The sequence below is a fragment of the Rhamphochromis sp. 'chilingali' genome (assembly GCF_963969265.1).
Source record: "Rhamphochromis sp. 'chilingali' genome assembly, chromosome: 14".
Lineage (NCBI taxonomy): Eukaryota > Metazoa > Chordata > Actinopteri > Cichliformes > Cichlidae > Rhamphochromis > Rhamphochromis sp. 'chilingali'.
The window spans coordinates 31,359,787-31,377,597 of NC_137941.1; the positions used below are offsets into that span (position 1 = coordinate 31,359,787).

At 42.2% G+C, this 17,811-nt stretch overlaps 1 protein-coding gene and 1 long non-coding RNA gene across 3 annotated transcripts in view; both read left to right on the forward strand.

The window, feature by feature from the left end:
- Positions 1-17,811, forward strand: part of xpo4 (exportin 4) — a 59,368-nt gene that overhangs the window by 15,320 nt on the left and 26,237 nt on the right. For both annotated transcript variants that reach the window (XM_080902295.1, XM_080902296.1), the window contains one exon: positions 11,654-11,766. In XM_080902295.1, coding sequence (XP_080758421.1) covers positions 11,654-11,766 — 113 coding nt within the window. The remainder of the gene's footprint in view (positions 1-11,653; positions 11,767-17,811) is intronic.
- On the forward strand, positions 7,094-10,576 carry LOC308409498. The gene is made up of 2 exons (XR_013974021.1): positions 7,094-7,784; positions 9,185-10,576. It is a non-coding gene; the product is annotated as an uncharacterized lncRNA (long non-coding RNA).

Sequence of the window (17,811 nt, forward strand, 5' to 3'; positions counted from 1 at the left end):
TATATTCTCAGCAGCATATTAAACATATCAGGTCCTCATAAGGAGAATCCTGTGCTAACGGCTGTCTAAATGACTCGGGTAAAGTTTGTAGCATGCGTGCTTGTTGTTTTTGTCTGCTTACACTTGTCTTTGCACGAGGATGATGTCGGCGTAAATGTGCAGTCATATTCGTTGTGTTCCCACTAGTGGCGTTAACGTCATTTCAACGAGATTAACGCTGACAGCACAACGCGGCAAATCTCCGTTAACGAGCTACCGCGGATCGCCCCGTGCGTGGGGCTGGACGGCGTCAACACGTTAACGAGCTAACTGCGCTAACACACTAGTTCCCACCCATGTAATTGAGCATTGCGTGGCACATCCAACATACTGTTTTACTTTAGTACATGACTCGCTTACCTTCAGAGTCATACGTCACATAAAAACCAAAATAATTCCAAACGCCAGATCTGAATGAGGGTGGGGGAGGTTCAATTTGCCATGTTGCAACCAGAGCTTAACTTCTGTCTCGCTAGCTTGCCCTGCACTCAGTGAATCTGCGTTCGACTACTCCGCCTAGGCTGCACTGTCGAGTGCAGATCCACTGAGCGCTCAACACAGACAGCATCGTCAGAAGGAAAGTTGATAAAATAAATTAAAAATTTTGTATTGTTCAATACATATGCGTACCGAACCGAAAGCACTGTATCGAACGGTTCAATATCGATACGAGCATCGTTGCACCCCTACTGTTTACACGTTTGTGAAGCTTAATAAAACTGGCATTACCTTCTCTGAGAAATAATTGCCCCCAGCTGCCTGAATAGGAGTTATTCTTGTACTGAAGAGACAGTCGTCTCTGCGTGGCTCGCTATTTTCTCGTCTTTAAGGATCAGTCTGTAGGCATTTTGACCCTCAGGTTAAGGTTAGGATTAGGAGCGTGTAAGCTGATGCTGGATGTTTGCCTTGGCCCTGACCTGTATGGCGAATCTTTAGCAACTACTGTCTAAACACAGGTGGGAGGGAGAATACAGATGCAGCATATGCCGATGGACATTTAGTCAGCCAGTGCATTTTTCAAGGCTGTGAGAGATTTCAAGTATATTCTGTTTCTAATTCTAATCATTTCACTTCTTGCTGTGCGTCATCGATGACATTAATTAATTAAATTAATATACAACCAACTTTCATAGCCTTGTCCACACAGTATTACTTCCTGATCTTGAAAAAGCAAGCTGACGTTGAGCACAGTGGTGTAATTACTGTGTTACTGCTTTAATCCAGTAGAGGGAGAATTAATGACAACTGCTGTGTAAACCGATGGGGGGGCCAAACAGTAGAGGAATATTGGGGTAAAGAAAGGGAGGGGGTGGCATCGCTGAGGAAGTATTCCTGGACTGTTATTTCACATGGCAAGGCTGCAGTTGAGTCTTAAGACAGGATATATCACTTAAACCCTACCACGTGCCTTAGCATAGCGCTGCGGTCTTCACACAGCCACTGGCAGACTCTCATCCAGTCTTCCTGTGCAGCGGGCCCATCCTTAGTCTGGATCAACAATAATGAATAGAGGATATAGGAGAAGCTTGCTAATCCAGGATCCTCCAGCATCAAGGTTGTCTAGGCTTGCAAAACGTTGATTGCTGAGATGGACTGATTGTTGGCCATTTAAAACAGTCACAAAAATACTGTCATGCTGATTTGCAACATGCTTTGTCTGCAAGTAGCTACTGTTGTGAAGGAGCTGGAAATGTGAAGCTGAAATGGATGTTGCAAAGGGGCAAAATCAATTTAGTCACAGAGTTGCAGAAACTTGGCATTGGTTAGCCATTTGAAAACCAATCTTTAGTCTGCAGTCAGCAAACTAAAGTGAATCCTCAATACTGGCATTGATTGTTTTATGTTAAAAATTGGAGTCTGAGAACATGATCTCAGTGCAAGAAGAGAATAAAGGAAGCAAGAAGAAATTAACACAGAACCCCGTTTACCTTCAGCAGTGCTGTAATTCTTCATTGCAGAGTTTCAATAAGGTGCTGTATAGATTCCTCAGAGATTCTGGTCCACAATGACATGATAGCATTTTACACTTGCTGCAGATTTCTTGGCTGCACATCCTTATCTCCTGTTCCACCACAGTTAAAGGTTGCTCTATTACACTGGGATCTGGTGAATTTAGAGGCCGTTTGAGTACAATCAGCTCCATTGTCATGTTTAGGAAAACAGTTTAAGATGCTTTGAGCTTTGTGACATGGCACATTATTCTATCAGAAGCAGCCATCAGAAGATGTGTACACTATGGTTATAAAGGGAGGGTCATGGTCAGCAACAGTACTCTGGTGTGCTGTGGTTTTTAAGCAATGCTCAGTTGGTGCTAAGGGATCCAAAGTGCTCCAAGAAAAATCCCCCACACAATTACACCACCACAAGCACCTTGACCCATTAATACAAGGCAGGATAGATCCATGCAACAAAGTAATAAAAATAATAAATCTATCTGATCGAGAAATCACTCATCTTTGGAAAAGAGTTTATTTCAGAGAAATGGCTCTTTCCAAAATAAAAGCTATACTATACGCTTCTTCTGGGCTATATTCTCAGCAGCATATTAAACATATCAGGTCCCCATAAGGAGAATCCTGTGCTAACGGCTGTCTAAATGACTCGGGTAAAGTTTGTAGCATGCGTGCTTGTTGTTTTTGTCTGCTTCCACTTGTCTTTGCACGAGGATGATGTCGGCGTAAATGTGCAGTCATATTCGTTGTGTTCCCACTAGTGGCGTTAACGTCATTTCAACGAGATTAACGCTGACAGCACAACGCGGCAAATCTCCGTTAACGAGCTACCGCGGATCGCCCCGTGCGTGGGGCTGGACGGCGTCAACACGTTAACGAGCTAACTGCGCTAACACACTAGTTCCCACCCATGTAATTGAGCATTGCGTGGCACATCCAACATACTGTTTTACTTTAGTACATGACTCGCTTACCTTCAGAGTCATACGTCACATAAAAACCAAAATAATTCCAAACGCCAGATCTGAATGAGGGTGGGGGAGGTTCAATTTGCCATGTTGCAACCAGAGCTTAACTTCTGTCTCGCTAGCTTGCCCTGCACTCAGTGAATCTGCGTTCGACTACTCCGCCTAGGCTGCACTGTCGAGTGCAGATCCACTGAGCGCTCAACACAGACAGCATCGTCAGAAGGAAAGTTGATAAAATAAATTAAAAATTTTGTATTGTTCAATACATATGCGTACCGAACCGAAAGCACTGTATCGAACGGTTCAATATCGATACGAGCATCGTTGCACCCCTACTGTTTACACGTTTGTGAAGCTTAATAAAACTGGCATTACCTTCTCTGAGAAATAATTGCCCCCAGCTGCCTGAATAGGAGTTATTCTTGTACTGAAGAGACAGTCGTCTCTGCGTGGCTCGCTATTTTCTCGTCTTTAAGGATCAGTCTGTAGGCATTTTGACCCTCAGGTTAAGGTTAGGATTAGGAGCGTGTAAGCTGATGCTGGATGTTTGCCTTGGCCCTGACCTGTATGGCGAATCTTTAGCGACTACTGTCTAAACACAGGTGGGAGGGAGAATACAGATGCAGCATATGCCGATGGACATTTAGTCAGCCAGTGCATTTTTCAAGGCTGTGAGAGATTTCAAGTATATTCTGTTTCTAATTCTAATCATTTCACTTCTTGCTGTGCGTCATCGATGACATTAATTAATTAAATTAATATACAACCAACTTTCATAGCCTTGTCCACACAGTATTACTTCCTGATCTTGAAAAAGCAAGCTGACGTTGAGCACAGTGGTGTAATTACTGTGTTACTGCTTTAATCCAGTAGAGGGAGAATTAATGACAACTGCTGTGTAAACCGATGGGGGGGCCAAACAGTAGAGGAATATTGGGGTAAAGAAAGGGAGGGGGTGGCATCGCTGAGGAAGTATTCCTGGACTGTTATTTCACATGGCAAGGCTGCAGTTGAGTCTTAAGACAGGATATATCACTTAAACCCTACCACGTGCCTTAGCATAGCGCTGCGGTCTTCACACAGCCACTGGCAGACTGTCATCCAGTCTTCCTGTGCAGCGAGCCCATCCTTAGTCTGGATCAACAATAATGAATAGAGGATATAGGAGAAGCTTGCTAATCCAGGATCCTCCAGCATCAAGGTTGTCTAGGCTTGCAAAACGTTGATTGCTGAGATGGACTGATTGTTGGCCATTTAAAACAGTCACAAAAATACTGTCATGCTGATTTGCAACATGCTTTGTCTGCAAGTAGCTACTGTTGTGAAGGAGCTGGAAATGTGAAGCTGAAATGGATGTTGCAAAGGGGCAAAATCAATTTAGTCACAGAGTTGCAGAAACTTGGCATTGGTTAGCCATTTGAAAACCAATCTTTAGTCTGCAGTCAGCAAACTAAAGTGAATCCTCAATACTGGCATTGATTGTTTTATGTTAAAAATTGGAGTCTGAGAACATGATCTCAGTGCAAGAAGAGAATAAAGGAAGCAAGAAGAAATTAACACAGAACCCCGTTTACCTTCAGCAGTGCTGTAATTCTTCATTGCAGAGTTTCAATAAGGTGCTGTATAGATTCCTCAGAGATTCTGGTCCACAATGACATGATAGCATTTTACACTTGCTGCAGATTTCTTGGCTGCACATCCTTATCTCCTGTTCCACCACAGTTAAAGGTTGCTCTATTACACTGGGATCTGGTGAATTTAGAGGCCGTTTGAGTACAATCAGCTCCATTGTCATGTTTAGGAAAACAGTTTAAGATGCTTTGAGCTTTGTGACATGGCACATTATTCTATCAGAAGCAGCCATCAGAAGATGTGTACACTATGGTTATAAAGGGAGGGTCATGGTCAGCAACAGTACTCTGGTGTGCTGTGGTTTTTAAGCAATGCTCAGTTGGTGCTAAGGGATCCAAAGTGCTCCAAGAAAAATCCCCCACACAATTACACCACCACAAGCACCTTGACCCATTAATACAAGGCAGGATAGATCCATGCTTTCATGTTGTTTACACCAGATTCTGACCCTACCATTTGAATGTTACAACAGAAATCGAGACTCATCAGAGCAGGCAGCGTTTTTCCAGTCTTCTGTTGTCTGATTTTGGTGAGCCAGTGTGGTCTGTAGCCTTACTTTCCTGTTCTTAGCTGACAGGAGTGGCACCTGCTGTGGTTTTCTGTAGTTCTCAAGTCTTTCTATCGGCTTGAGAACTGCTGCTGACTGAATATTTTTCCCTTTTCATACAATTCTCTGTAAACACTCGGATGGTTGTGTGGGAAAATCCCAGCAGATCAACAATTTCAGAAAAACTCAGACCAACCCGACTGGCACAAACAACCGTGCCACATTCAAAGTCACTTAAAATACCTTTCTTCACCGTTCTGCTGCTCACTTTGAACTCCAGTTGGTTGTCTTGACCATGTCTGTGTACTTACGCAATGAATTGCTGCCATGTTATTGACTGGTTTAGCTATTTGCATTTAAAAAAAAAAGAAGACAAAACAAAACTCACTGGCATCGTCCTTTTTTGCGTCCCCCTACAAGAGTTCACTATTGTGTTACAACCTGAAACATCTTAAAGATTGTTCATAAAATTCAGGATCCCACCAATTTCATATAAGAAGAGTTTAGTTTTAGCATTAGTTGCCAACAGTGTTATTTAAAAACATTGTTTAGGCTTTCATGGAGGCACAGCAAGAAATGACACAAAACAAAATGTAATAACTTTTCTGATACTTTAACTTCTTATCTAGAATGATGAAGTCAGATTTGTCCTTGGCTACTGTTGAAATATTGGTAAATGTAAATAGACCCTCGGTCTGTTAACGCTTGTTTTTTTTATTCTAGAAATCTGTAAAGGAGCTGACAACGTACCATTAGTGTTCATATTATTAAATTTATAGTTTGTTCACTTTGAGTAGCATGTGGTAACAAAATCATCAAACCAGATTTGGCGTTGAAATATTGTGTTGTTTGGACTTGTGGTGCACATAATTCAGCTGCTCAGTATGCCATGAAAGGAATCTGCCCACATTTGCTCCGTTTGAGTCGTGCGGTTGCTTTTTTGCTCAGCAGTGTGCATTGAATTATAGCTCACGAAGCGAAAGAGGATGGTTTTTAACTGCAGCTGTGTTCCCTCACGTTTCGAAGAGGGGAGCGCTGCTTTGATGCACAATACCTGGGCTGAGGTAGTGTGCATCCATGAGTGCTGAACAGCCAGCTGTTTCTGATTTATTAGTGTTTCTTTGTTGGCTGGAGTTAATGAAGGTGTTACAAAGTTGGTTTGAATGTCTGTATGATGGCAGTTTTGGAAGCTACATGTGAGAGCTCTGGGTGTTCAAATCTCTTCATTTGTATTTGATTTAAACTCTTGTGGTCAGTGGTTTACTGTGTGTGTGCGTGCGTCTGTCAGTACATCTTATCTCTGCAGTGGGAAAACTGACGTGTCACTCTGGTTATTCCTGAACCTGCTGGAACAGTTCATATAGTAGCAGGTGATGTCTTTTAAAAACCCACCAAACCACAGCCACATGTCCTAGTCACTCCATGTATATTACTCATCCTGGAGGCACGTACGCTACACACACGCACACAAACGCACACTCAACCACACCATCTTTTTTTTTTTTTTTTTTCCCCTCTTGTTTTTAAAAGAGCTGTTGAAATTGTAAATTCACTCGTCAGCTCAGCAAGCTCCTCTGTTTATAAGCAGTGAACGTGAAGTGCGTGAACAGTTAGTGAGAAGTGGGTATTCAAACTGTAACTTTTAAGTCATGTAACTGCTTTAGAAAAGTACATAAATGTTTTAATCGTATTTAAGTGAGGAAATAAAAAATTGTCCGTAGTTTCTTTTTCACAAAGGACATATTGGGTGTACCACATCTATAAGTAAACCCAGAGAACATGCACGAGCCATGCCATACTAATAGCCAGTGCTTAACGGTCATAAATTACATTAGTTATTACAAATATATAAAAAATGTAATGTCATTATAATTCAATTCAATTCAGTTTTATTTATATAGCGCCAAATCACAACATAAGTCGCCTCAAGGCGCTTCATAGATACAGAGAAAAACCCAACAATCATATGACCCCCTATGAGCAAGCACTTTGGCGACAGTGGGAAGGAAAAACTCCCTTTTAACAGGAAGAAACCTCCGGCAGAACCAGGCTCAGGGAGGGGCGGGGCCATCTGCTGTGATTGGTTGGGGTGAGAGAAGGAAGACAGGATAAAGACATGCTGTGGAAGAGAGACAGAGGTTAATAACAGATATGATTCAATGCAGAGAGGTCTGTTAATACATAGTGAGTGAGAAAGGTGACTGGAAAGGAAAAACTCAATGCATCATGGGAATCCCCGGCAGCCTACGTCTATTGCAGCATAACTAAGGGAGGATTCAGGGTCACCTGGTCCAGCCCTAACTATATGCTTTAGCAAAAAGGAAAGTTTGAAGCCTAATCTTAAAAGTAGAGATAGTGTCTGTCTCCCGAATCCAAACTGGAAGCTGGTTCCACAGAAGAGGGGCCTGAAAACTGAAGGCTCTGCCTCCCATTCTACTTTTAAATACTCTAGGAACAACAAGTAGGCCTGCAGAGCGAGAGCGAAGTGCTCTAATAGGGTGATATGGTACTACAAGGTCATTGAGATAAGATGGGGCCTGATTATTTAAGACCTTGTATGTGAGGAGCAGGATTTTGAATTCAATTCTGGATTTAACAGGAAGCCAATGAAGGGATTATATTATATTCACCTACAAATACTTAAAGGTAGGTAAAGTGCAATAAGGGGTTAACAAGTAATGTTTTTACAGGAAACAAAGAAAGAATTATGCTGTAATTTAGGTAACGTGTTAGTAATTTTAGGTAACGCGAGTCATTTTAGTGCTACTTAATTTCAGGTGTTTTACAGGAAGGGTGACAAATTATTCTGCAAGTAATTTTAAGTACTGCGCAATTTCTTGGTAATTTTGTGGTTAAACAAGCAATATTTCCCCGTCTTACATTGCAAGTAGTCGAGTAGTGGAGTCTTTTAACTTTACCTAACTTCCAGGTATTTTACAAGAGAGGAGAGACTCCGTTTGAACAATGATTGTAAAAGGAAAAAAAATTAAGTCAGACTCAGTGATTGTAAGGTCGTGATTGCCTATAATAGTGATGGCATGTATTTTTTTTCTTGTAAGTTAAAGGAAAACAGTCCTTATCGCATTAATATTGGTAAAATAAAAGAAGAGTTGAATAAAAGAACATGGTGCACAGCAACATGGCGACTGTTAAATAAAGATGTAGGAGGAGAAAATGTTTCCACTCCATAATATGGTCTTGTAAGAACCTGACTTATTTTAGCAGGCCTGCCCTTAAATATTTACTTTCAAATAAAATAATTAAAATTCCATTTCGTTACAAGGACATTGCACAGGTATAAAAAGTGTTAATAAGCATGCTGCACTTGGCTATATTATGTTATCTTTTTCCTAGAAAGTTGCTTCCAAGTTATTTTCAGTCATCTGCTTGGAAGTTGTAAAGATAACGTATTCCTGAGCACTAGTGTTTATAATCTGCTCTTAATCCAATACAGTGGAGGGTTCAAACCAGTTACATTTCTTCCAGTTTTACTGTAATTCTGCCTGTCAGACTGCATCACTGCTCTGTCCATCTGCATGAAATGTCTGAAGTAGCTGTGTAGTTATCATTCCTGAGGTTTTGTGAGTTTAGTCTCAGTCATTTGATCTTTAGGAGTGTTTGTACGACCTTTATCACAGAGGTGGTCCCTCCCTGTGGAGACTGCGTCTAGTTGCGTGTCGCAAGTTAGCCGCACTTGCATTAGGACCACGCGTTAACCTGCTTCTCTCTTTTGTCTCTGGCCTCATAAATATATATTTTTTTCTCCTGGGCTTTTTCACTGATGATTGACAAACAGGAATTTGATTTAGAACATGACAGGAACGTTAAAAGGCAACAACCTTGGTTAGTTTTATAAAGCCAACATGACAACTGACATTTAAGCTAGACAAAAAAAAGAGTGTTTAAAATCAAGTTAAGAGGGGCTTTCAGAGGAACTAATCGTGAAAGGAAAGTGTTTAATCAGAATGAAATGGTTAACTCCAGTTGTTTGTTAGTCATTGAGGAACACTCACTACTTATCTGACCTCTTTCTCATTCCCCCTAAGGTTCAGTTAGAGGTCCTGTGCCTCGCCACGACTATTTTTAAAGTAGCCTGAAAGCCAATCATTGGATGGACGGACACACACACAATCCCACAGGCCCTTAAACAGGTGCCAACTTCTGTGCCGAGAAGTGTGGTGTGGTGTGTTGTGGTGGGGTGTGTGCACGGGGAGTGACTGTCGACTGGTGTGGCAGGAATGCGTGACCTTGCCAGCCTCTGTCGCCGTTTGGCTTTGATCAAACATTCCTATGGAAGTTTCCTTGTGCTGTCACTGAGCCGCAGGGTAGTGATATGGATCGGTGTGCTTTTTTTTTTCTTTTCTTTTTTAATCTTGTTTTGTTTTGTTTGTTTGTTTTTAAGTTATTTTTTCGTTGGGTTTTTTTTTTCTCTCCACCCTGTGTGTCCCTGAGTTTCATGTGAGGGGAGGGTGCAGCTTTGGGTGTGCAGTTAGCGCGTCCTGCCTGTGCCTGCGCAGGTTCTCCTGTATAACCCAACAGTCCAAATACTTGCATGTTGGGTTAACTGATGATTCAAAGTTGGCTGTGCACTTGAATGTAAGTGTGATTGCTTGTCTGACTCTCTGTGTTAGGTCTAGTGACCTGTGCAGGGTGTGTCCACCCCCCTACCCCGTAAAAGCTGACATAGGCTCCTGCCCTCAATGACCCTGAATTTGATAAGCAGTTAGGAAAATGGATGGATAGGCCAGTTTAGCCTTTGGGTTTAACTTGGGATTTAGCAGTTGGTAGCAACTATGGAAATTAATTTTTCACACATGAAAGCCGATGGTTCTCCTCAGTTGTAGCTGATTCTGGTCGGGCCTTAAACCGTTCCTCTGGCAAACAAAATATTTGATGTCATCCTTTGGTTTGGGATAGTGTCTTTTGTTTTCTGTCAGAAAAATCCATCTGTCCATGCGCTTTAAGCAGGTTATGAGAGAATGTGTTAGAAAAATATTCAGTAAATTAATTCATAATGAAAAGCGTCAACTGAAGCTGTGAAGCTGTTGATATATACAGATAATCTCAGGTTTATTGAGTCTCCTGTGGGAGTTTGTTTTGACGAGGCCGGCGTTGGAGGGAGGATTGCAGAGAGGCCATGAAGAGAGAGGTTTGATGGATTGTTCTCTAGTGAGGTAAGAGATTGTTTGCACTTCCAAAAGCCAGGAGGACAGAAAACAGAAGGAACCTACTTGTTGTTTGATTTGTGGTGAAAATGTATTTTACAGTAGGAGACAAATTTATTATTTTTGGGGGGATAAGGAACAAAGAAGTGGTTCTTGATGGTGGTTAATAAAGCAAGACAAATTGTCTGATGAGTGCAAAGTGTTGTGGGTTTTTGTGAGGTGCTTGGTTAAGGAGAGAGAAAAGCCCCGGTTGGCCTAGGGAAGGGAAGTAGTGTTAAGGTTCAGAATTGTTCTTGATGAGCTAAGGAGAAAATAAAAAGCTTGTTGTGGATGTGTCTTTAGCGTTTTAGAATAAGGACAGGGAGAGTGTGTGTGTGTTGTGGGTTTGTGAAAAGCTTGTGGGTGCAGAGAAAGTCTTAAATAAGGAGACTGTGTGTTGTGAGAGCGTGGAAAACAGATTTGTTTGGGAGAAAGGAGACGAGGGACATTAAGATGAAAATGTTTTTATAGCCTTCAGAACAGAGAGTGATTGTGGGTTTAAGATGATGGTTTCAAATGAGAAGGTCGGGTTGTGCGGACAAGGAGAGAGAAAGTGTCATGTTAGGACCAAGGAGTACAATTTAAAAATGTTCATGAGGGAAAAGAGTGTTGATTGACATGAGAGGACAGAGTGTGATAGAAGTATGAGGGGGGCCTTGGTTTCAGGACTGGGAAGCAGTCCGAAGGAGGGACAAAGTGATTGGCTGAGGAGGGAGGGGGAGTGTTTCAGGGCAGTAAGGAGTCTCGAGGACGTCTTGCAGAGGAGTGGACAAAGAGGCCAAGTGTGGATTGGCTGCGGCGAGAGTGTGTCTGGAGCTTTTCAGATCTTGAGGAAGCAGAAGAGAGAAAACAGCGAAAGAAGGGAGGGCTGGTAGGAAGAGGGGTGAATAAGAGGACAAGAAGGGAAGAAGGTGTCAGGCAAAGTCAGAGGGTAAAGACCGGGGAAAGTCTGAGAAAGCAGATGGAGGGAGAGGGACAGTGGGCAAAAGTGTGAGAAAGAAGTTGAGATTTACTGTGTGGGTAAAAGCTGTGGCAAATGAAGAGCTGACAAAGGAGAAAGAAGGAAGAGCGAAGAAAACAAAGCCACCAAGGAGGGCAGGGTGAGAAAATTAGAAAAAACAAAAACTCGTGGAATAAAGATTGACAGGGTCAATGAGAGGAAGAGCTGGTTAACAATTGACAAGTTTCTGCTGCCAGTCAAACGAAACCAGAATATCAACTGAGAGTGTGCTCTTTGTGTGGTACTCCTCCCTCTCCTCCTCCTCCTCCTCCTCTTCATGCTGTTACTGGCCTTAACTGGCGGCGATTCACTGGGGCGCCACTACATCGCCATGTTCGAGGCCACGCAGAACGTCACGCTTAAGCCCACAGAGACCTGGAGGGAAGCGCTATTGGACACACGTGTCATGGACCTCTTCTTCACTGTGAGTATCCCGTCCATGCTGGATCTCTGTTTTTCTTCTCAGAGCTCTACCAGCTTCTCAAAGTTGTATTTTATTTTAATTTATTTTGAAGTGTTTGATGCTGAATTTGAACCTTAAACCCTGATGTGAAGTATCATGAGTTCCTCTGCACACTTTCGCATGCATGAAGTTGTTACAGTAGCTTCTGATGAAACTTGTATAGCAATGGTTGCCTCCACCAGAATCACCACTACACCAGAAGATTTCTTTTCCCCAAAGTTTTTATCCAAAACAAAGTCATTTTGTCTCTTTATTGTGTTGTTCTTGTCTCCTCCTTTCCTCTCCTGACAGGCGGTTTATTTATTATAAGCAAAGAGAGAGAACTCGTCTTTTCATGTGGGGCAGAAGGATTTCATTTGACCGCCTCGTTTGGCACATCTTAAGTTTGCACTAGCTTTGTGGGTTTATTGAATGCACCATTAAGTAGATTTATGAGTGCTTTGCCGTGGGGTCGTGTTATTGTGTTAATGTCCAGAGGACCGCCCGGTGAAGTAAATGTGTATTTTTGTTCCGTGTGTTTTAAGAGACGGCCCACGCTGGCTGAGCACACAGTGCGGATGAGAGGATTGGAACAAACTGGTCAGCTCTTCTTCCTTCCAGCATCCATCTATGCTCACTGGCAGCCAGTTACCAGATACTGCTTCACTGTACAGCCTTTCAGTTGCCTGCTGCCATATGTGGCTCCTTCCTTTTATCTTCCACCTGTCTTCTACATCTCTACTAAACGCTACTGAAGCTGTGGGCTCTTTTGCAGACATACTGCCGAGAGCTGACAGGCTTCGATTGTTTAGTTTTTACAATTGTGGTCACACATCAAGCCTCGAGGTGGCTAACTGGGAAACCCTGGATGGGTGACTGTTGATTTCTGCTTAGGTTACAGACGGTAGAATTAACATCTGCATCAGTGATCTGGACTCCGGCTGATCCCTCTCTCTATATTTTAGGGCATATAATACAGATCAGTGTTGTTGTGGTGCCACAGCATATCTTGGGTGTTATTCTTTACAGTGTGCGGCTACTTCCAACATTTTACAGCATCGTGTCTCTCACTGGTTTCAAAAGCTTAACTATATCAGGAGAATTCCCCATATTCTAGATTTGAATCCAGTTTACGAGTTTTGAGGAAGAAACTGAAAAATCTGCAGAAATTATTTGATTCAATCCAGTGAACATGAAAAAATCTTAAGGGAACGTGACCACCAAAGGGACCCTCCCTCTTAATAATGGTATGCTTTTTTCTTTTTTTTTGTATTCATGTCAAGTCATCTGCACTTTATGCTTCCATCAGTTGAAAATTTGGGGCTTTTTAAAAAAAAAAAAAAAAATCAGGATTTAGCATTTGTCCACAATGCCAGAACTACTACCATATAGTTGAGTTTGAGTTGTTGTTGTTGTTGTTCAATGATTCACGTTAAGATGTGAAAAATGAAATGTCATAATTTATTTATTTGTGAATTATTCTGAATGCGATATTTCATTGGTTATATGTCTGCATATCCTGTTGGCCAGAGGTCTGAGTTATTCTTTCTCAGCTGCGACTACAATCCTGTCATTTTCCTCTGCTGTGTCTGGAGAGCTTTGTTGCTGTTGAACTGGTGAAACACTCATGTTTTGTTCATAAGCCCTCATTTGCATTGCCTGATAATTACCACTCTTTGACAGTCTGTCTTTTTTTTTCTTCTTCTTTTCTCTCTACACAGCAGAAAGTTTTCCCTCTGATTGTCACAACTTTGATCACAAAGAAATCACCATTAACTGTAATTGGCGCTAAGCAGTGGATGTAATCACAGTTTGTTGTACAAATTACAGCAGCCTAATCAAGGACTTGATTGGCTGATCGCGGCCGTTTGGCTCGAATAAAAATATTTGTCGTTTTTCCGTAGCTTCTCTTTGCTGCTGGAATCTGCGGGAGGCTTTTTGCGGCGGTTTCAGTTGTCAGACCTCCCGTTTCATCTCTCGCTGCGGTATTTCTAGTAGCTCAACTGTTTGTTATTGTAAGGCTGCTGTGGAGATGTCAGCTGCCGGTGTGTGCGTGTCTGTGTGCGTATGTTGCACCATCATCCTTCTTGTGTTGTCTCCATTTTCATGTGTGTTGCTAACACACGTCCGTCTCTACGGGATTATGTCAGTTTGACAGTTTGAGCTTGTGCACTAGATGTTTGTGCATACCCTCTGTTTGGATCTGAGGTGTGTTTGGGTGTGTTTATTCACTTTAATGGGATACTCTGCTGTCTCAGCTGCCGTGTGTCCCTGAGTGGCAACAGGCTAAAGAGTGTGTCTGTGTGTGTCGAGGGGGGGTCTTATAGACACGCGCCATCAGGGTCATAGTCCAGTGGCAGGATTAGAACCCAGCCCAGGATTAGGGGCCCCTGTTAACAACCACAGTAACCCAACCATAACACACACACACACACACACACACACACTTCATCCTATTGAGGGCCTCTTGGGAGTCTCCCTCTGTCTGTGGGTGGGTGCCTGTCAGTCTCCCTTCCTTTGCCCTCTTTATCAGTGCTGTGAGTTTAAAAAAAGAAGCTGTTGTGAATGCAGACAAAAAAAGTTTAGTTGTTGATCAGAGACATCGCACATATTGTTGATTTATTTATTTTTGTTTACCCCCTAAGCTGTAAAAGGCTGATGGGGTATTGTCACCACACCTCCGGTGGGCAGGCAGGCAAGCTTGTGAATCCCAGAACTCAAGAAGGAGGCGATGTACGATTTTCAAATTAATACCATAGGTCTTCGAATCTCGCTAGCCTCAACCTCAAGGTCAGAGGTCAAGTTTTCTTAAAATCTTGTGAACACAATACATCAGGAAAGATGTCCCCTAGGATTTTCAAATTGATGCCATATGTCCATCTACTAGGAAGCTGAGGGGAGTAGCACCGGCAGCTGCCAGTATTTTAAAATTTTATTTATTTCTTTTTAAATGGTCTTTTAAAAAAATGTTTTAATTCTCAGCAATCCAGAATATTTTTATAATTAAAAGCTCTGGACTTTTTCCTGTCAACGGTTTCTTTTTTCTTGTTTTTTCCCCCCGTGTTTATATAGAAGGAGGAAGCAAGAAACACAAGCTGCCAGGTGATCACAAAGAACTTCCGCAGTCCTTCACAGTAGCTGAAACTTACCTTGAAAGAAAGGGTAAAACTAAAAATTAGTGTTTATACTGTGTGTTATAAACATCAGTTAAACTTTACAGAATGACTTCCTGGTTAAACTTTGACTTGCCTGGAATGTGGACTATAACAAATCTGACCTTAATGGGGACAGAGCTTATGAGAGTACGGATGGTTCTTTAGGTCAGTAATTACAAAAGTAATGTAATGTAAAGTAATGTTAATAGTTATAAAGCTATGCAAATAAGGTCTAAATTGAACAGCAATAAATTGGAAGTAGCAGGTTAACTAAATAAAAGTCAAAGGCAGGCATTAAAGCAAGTGGCTTGAGTCAGTCTGTAAGTTCACTGACAATTACTAGAATGAATCTACAAACCAATGAGATAATACTGGAGGCAGATGATTAGTGACCACCCAGAGCAGAGGTTGAGATCTCCATTCTGGCTGAGAGGACGAGCACATATCTCAGAAGTCATCTTGATAATTATGCAGCGCGTCGAAGCCATTCGGCTGCTGAAAAGACGCTCAGTCCACCCAAGTGTCATTCTGGCCCCTTGGGTTTTTTGGAGAAAAGCACTTATCTGTTTTCTCGCTTTAGCTCGGGACAATTATGGCTGTGAGATTCAGGGAAGGGGGATGATGGATGAAGAGAAGAGGGTAAGAAACAAGAGATGGGAAGAAAATACAAACAGTAGGAGGAATGAGGGAAATGGGAAAGAGAGCGAGGAGAAAATTAGAGGAGGTGCAGGAATGGAAGGAGGTAATCTTGGTGGATAGAAAAAGATGGAGCAGACAAATACAATTTAGAGGGAGGGAATTGTGGATGCAATTTTCAGCAGTGAGAGAGGTTTGGGGATAAATGGGCTGCTGGAGATTGAAAGGAAGAAACCGCCACTGATTGCTCCTTCAAAATAAACGCACTCCACTCTTGTCGATTTTTAGCACCTCGTGATCACGGCGCACCCTGCCACTCCAACCGAAAAAGAAAGAGCAGAAAAGAAGGCAGCACAAAGGGTCGCGCACACAAGCGGAGGCACGTATGTTTTTGGCCCCCCAACTATGGATTTGTTGTTTGCTGTTTGTGTTTTTAGTTTCAGTTTGCCTCCAAGTGTTTAGAGAGCAGCATCAAATTGTGATTATGTACCCTCGCACTAACATAACTCATGCAATGAAATCAGATGCATCTGGTTTATTTCATCACGAGTAGACACGCACGCAGGAATAAAAATGAAAACACAGGCACACAGCCTCACAAACTCACATATAATCTAATATTCCTTTTGCTCTTTCAAAACTTGAGACATGTATCCAACACAAATCTCTAGTTACATAATATCGAATTATTTCCTAGTTGATAAGAACAGTCGGTAAAGTTGCAGTAGTTAGTCGCGGTTGTCGTGACACGCTGGAGTTGGAATAGAAGAAGTCACGAGAGAAACAAAGCGATTACTGAGGTTTTTCCAACGTTGCATGGTAACATCTCATCTTTTCCAGCCTCTGTGGAATCTGGGAATCTCTAGGCACCGATGCATCACTAACCCACCAGCAGACCACTAGCCCAGCTCCCTATTGTGTTTTTTCAGGTTCACAACAAGCTGAAATGATATCAGGTTACATTGTTTGGCAGCAGTGATGAAGCCGATTTTAGCGTGTGAATTGTGTGCTCCAATCACATTAGGGAAAACGGTGACTGGGGACGGCAGCACAACCAAAATTACTGCAGCAGTGTGCAGTCGACTTGTGATCTTGTTTTCTTTGAAATGGATGCTTTAAAGACTGAGACCAGTTTGTTGTTGTGACTTTGATGCGTTAGGATGAAACCAGTCAGGTTTTGGGTTGTTTGCAATGGAATTGGATCAAGTTGGCAATTCTGATTAACTACTTCTACTGCCTCATAGATCTGAAACAGAAATTCTGAAGTTCCTCCACAAATAACGATGTTGTTGCTGCAGATCGGGGATTTAACTGCATAATGACATAGACGCTCAGGAAAGCAAGACCCCATGTATAGCCTCCACCTATATACATGCAATAGGTGGAGGCTGCTGGGGGATTCTCATGATGCACTGAGTATTTCTTCTTCAGGCACCTTTCTCACTCACTATGTGTTAATAGACCTCTCCGTGCTGAATCGTACTTGTTATCTCTTCCACAGCATGTCTTCTATCCTGTCTTCCTTCTCTCACCCCAACCGGTTGCAGCAGATGGCCCCGCCCCTCCCTGAGCCTGGTTCTGCCGGAGGTTACTTCCTGTTAAAAGGGAGTTTTTCCTTCCCACTGTTGCCAAAGTGCTTCCTCATAGGGACTCACATGATTGTTGGGTCTTTCTCTGTATGTATTATTGTAGGGTCTACCTTACAATATAAAGTGCCTTGAGGCGACTGTTGTTGTGATTTGAGTTTGAATATAACCAGAATACAACAAGTTGGTACCTAGTTGAATTAAGTCTCATGTTGCAAAAGAGACGCATCATATAAGAGTTACATTCATTGGTGCAGATTGACACAGATTGCCGAAGTTTGTCAAACTGTCTGCATTTGTAAATAAGAAGGAACTTATTTGCAAACCTTCACCAAGCTGTCTCAGTCTGACTGTGGTTGGTTGGAGAATGGTTGCCTCCTACCATGTGAGCTGTGCAGTTCCTGTGCAATTGAATGTCGTTACCCAGCAGTTGAGGGTTTGCACACTCAACCTCTGGGTAACTAGTTAGTCACTGTAACTATTTGCAATCTTGCAATTTTTTTCCTATTGACAGAGCCATTAGGCATTTAAATTTACACATTTCTTTGAGAACCAGCTGGTTGTTAAGGTCAAAAGTTTAGTAACTAGGATTGTGAAATGCCTTAGTCTCTCATTTGCCAGTTGTACCTAGATATTTAGGTTACGGGATG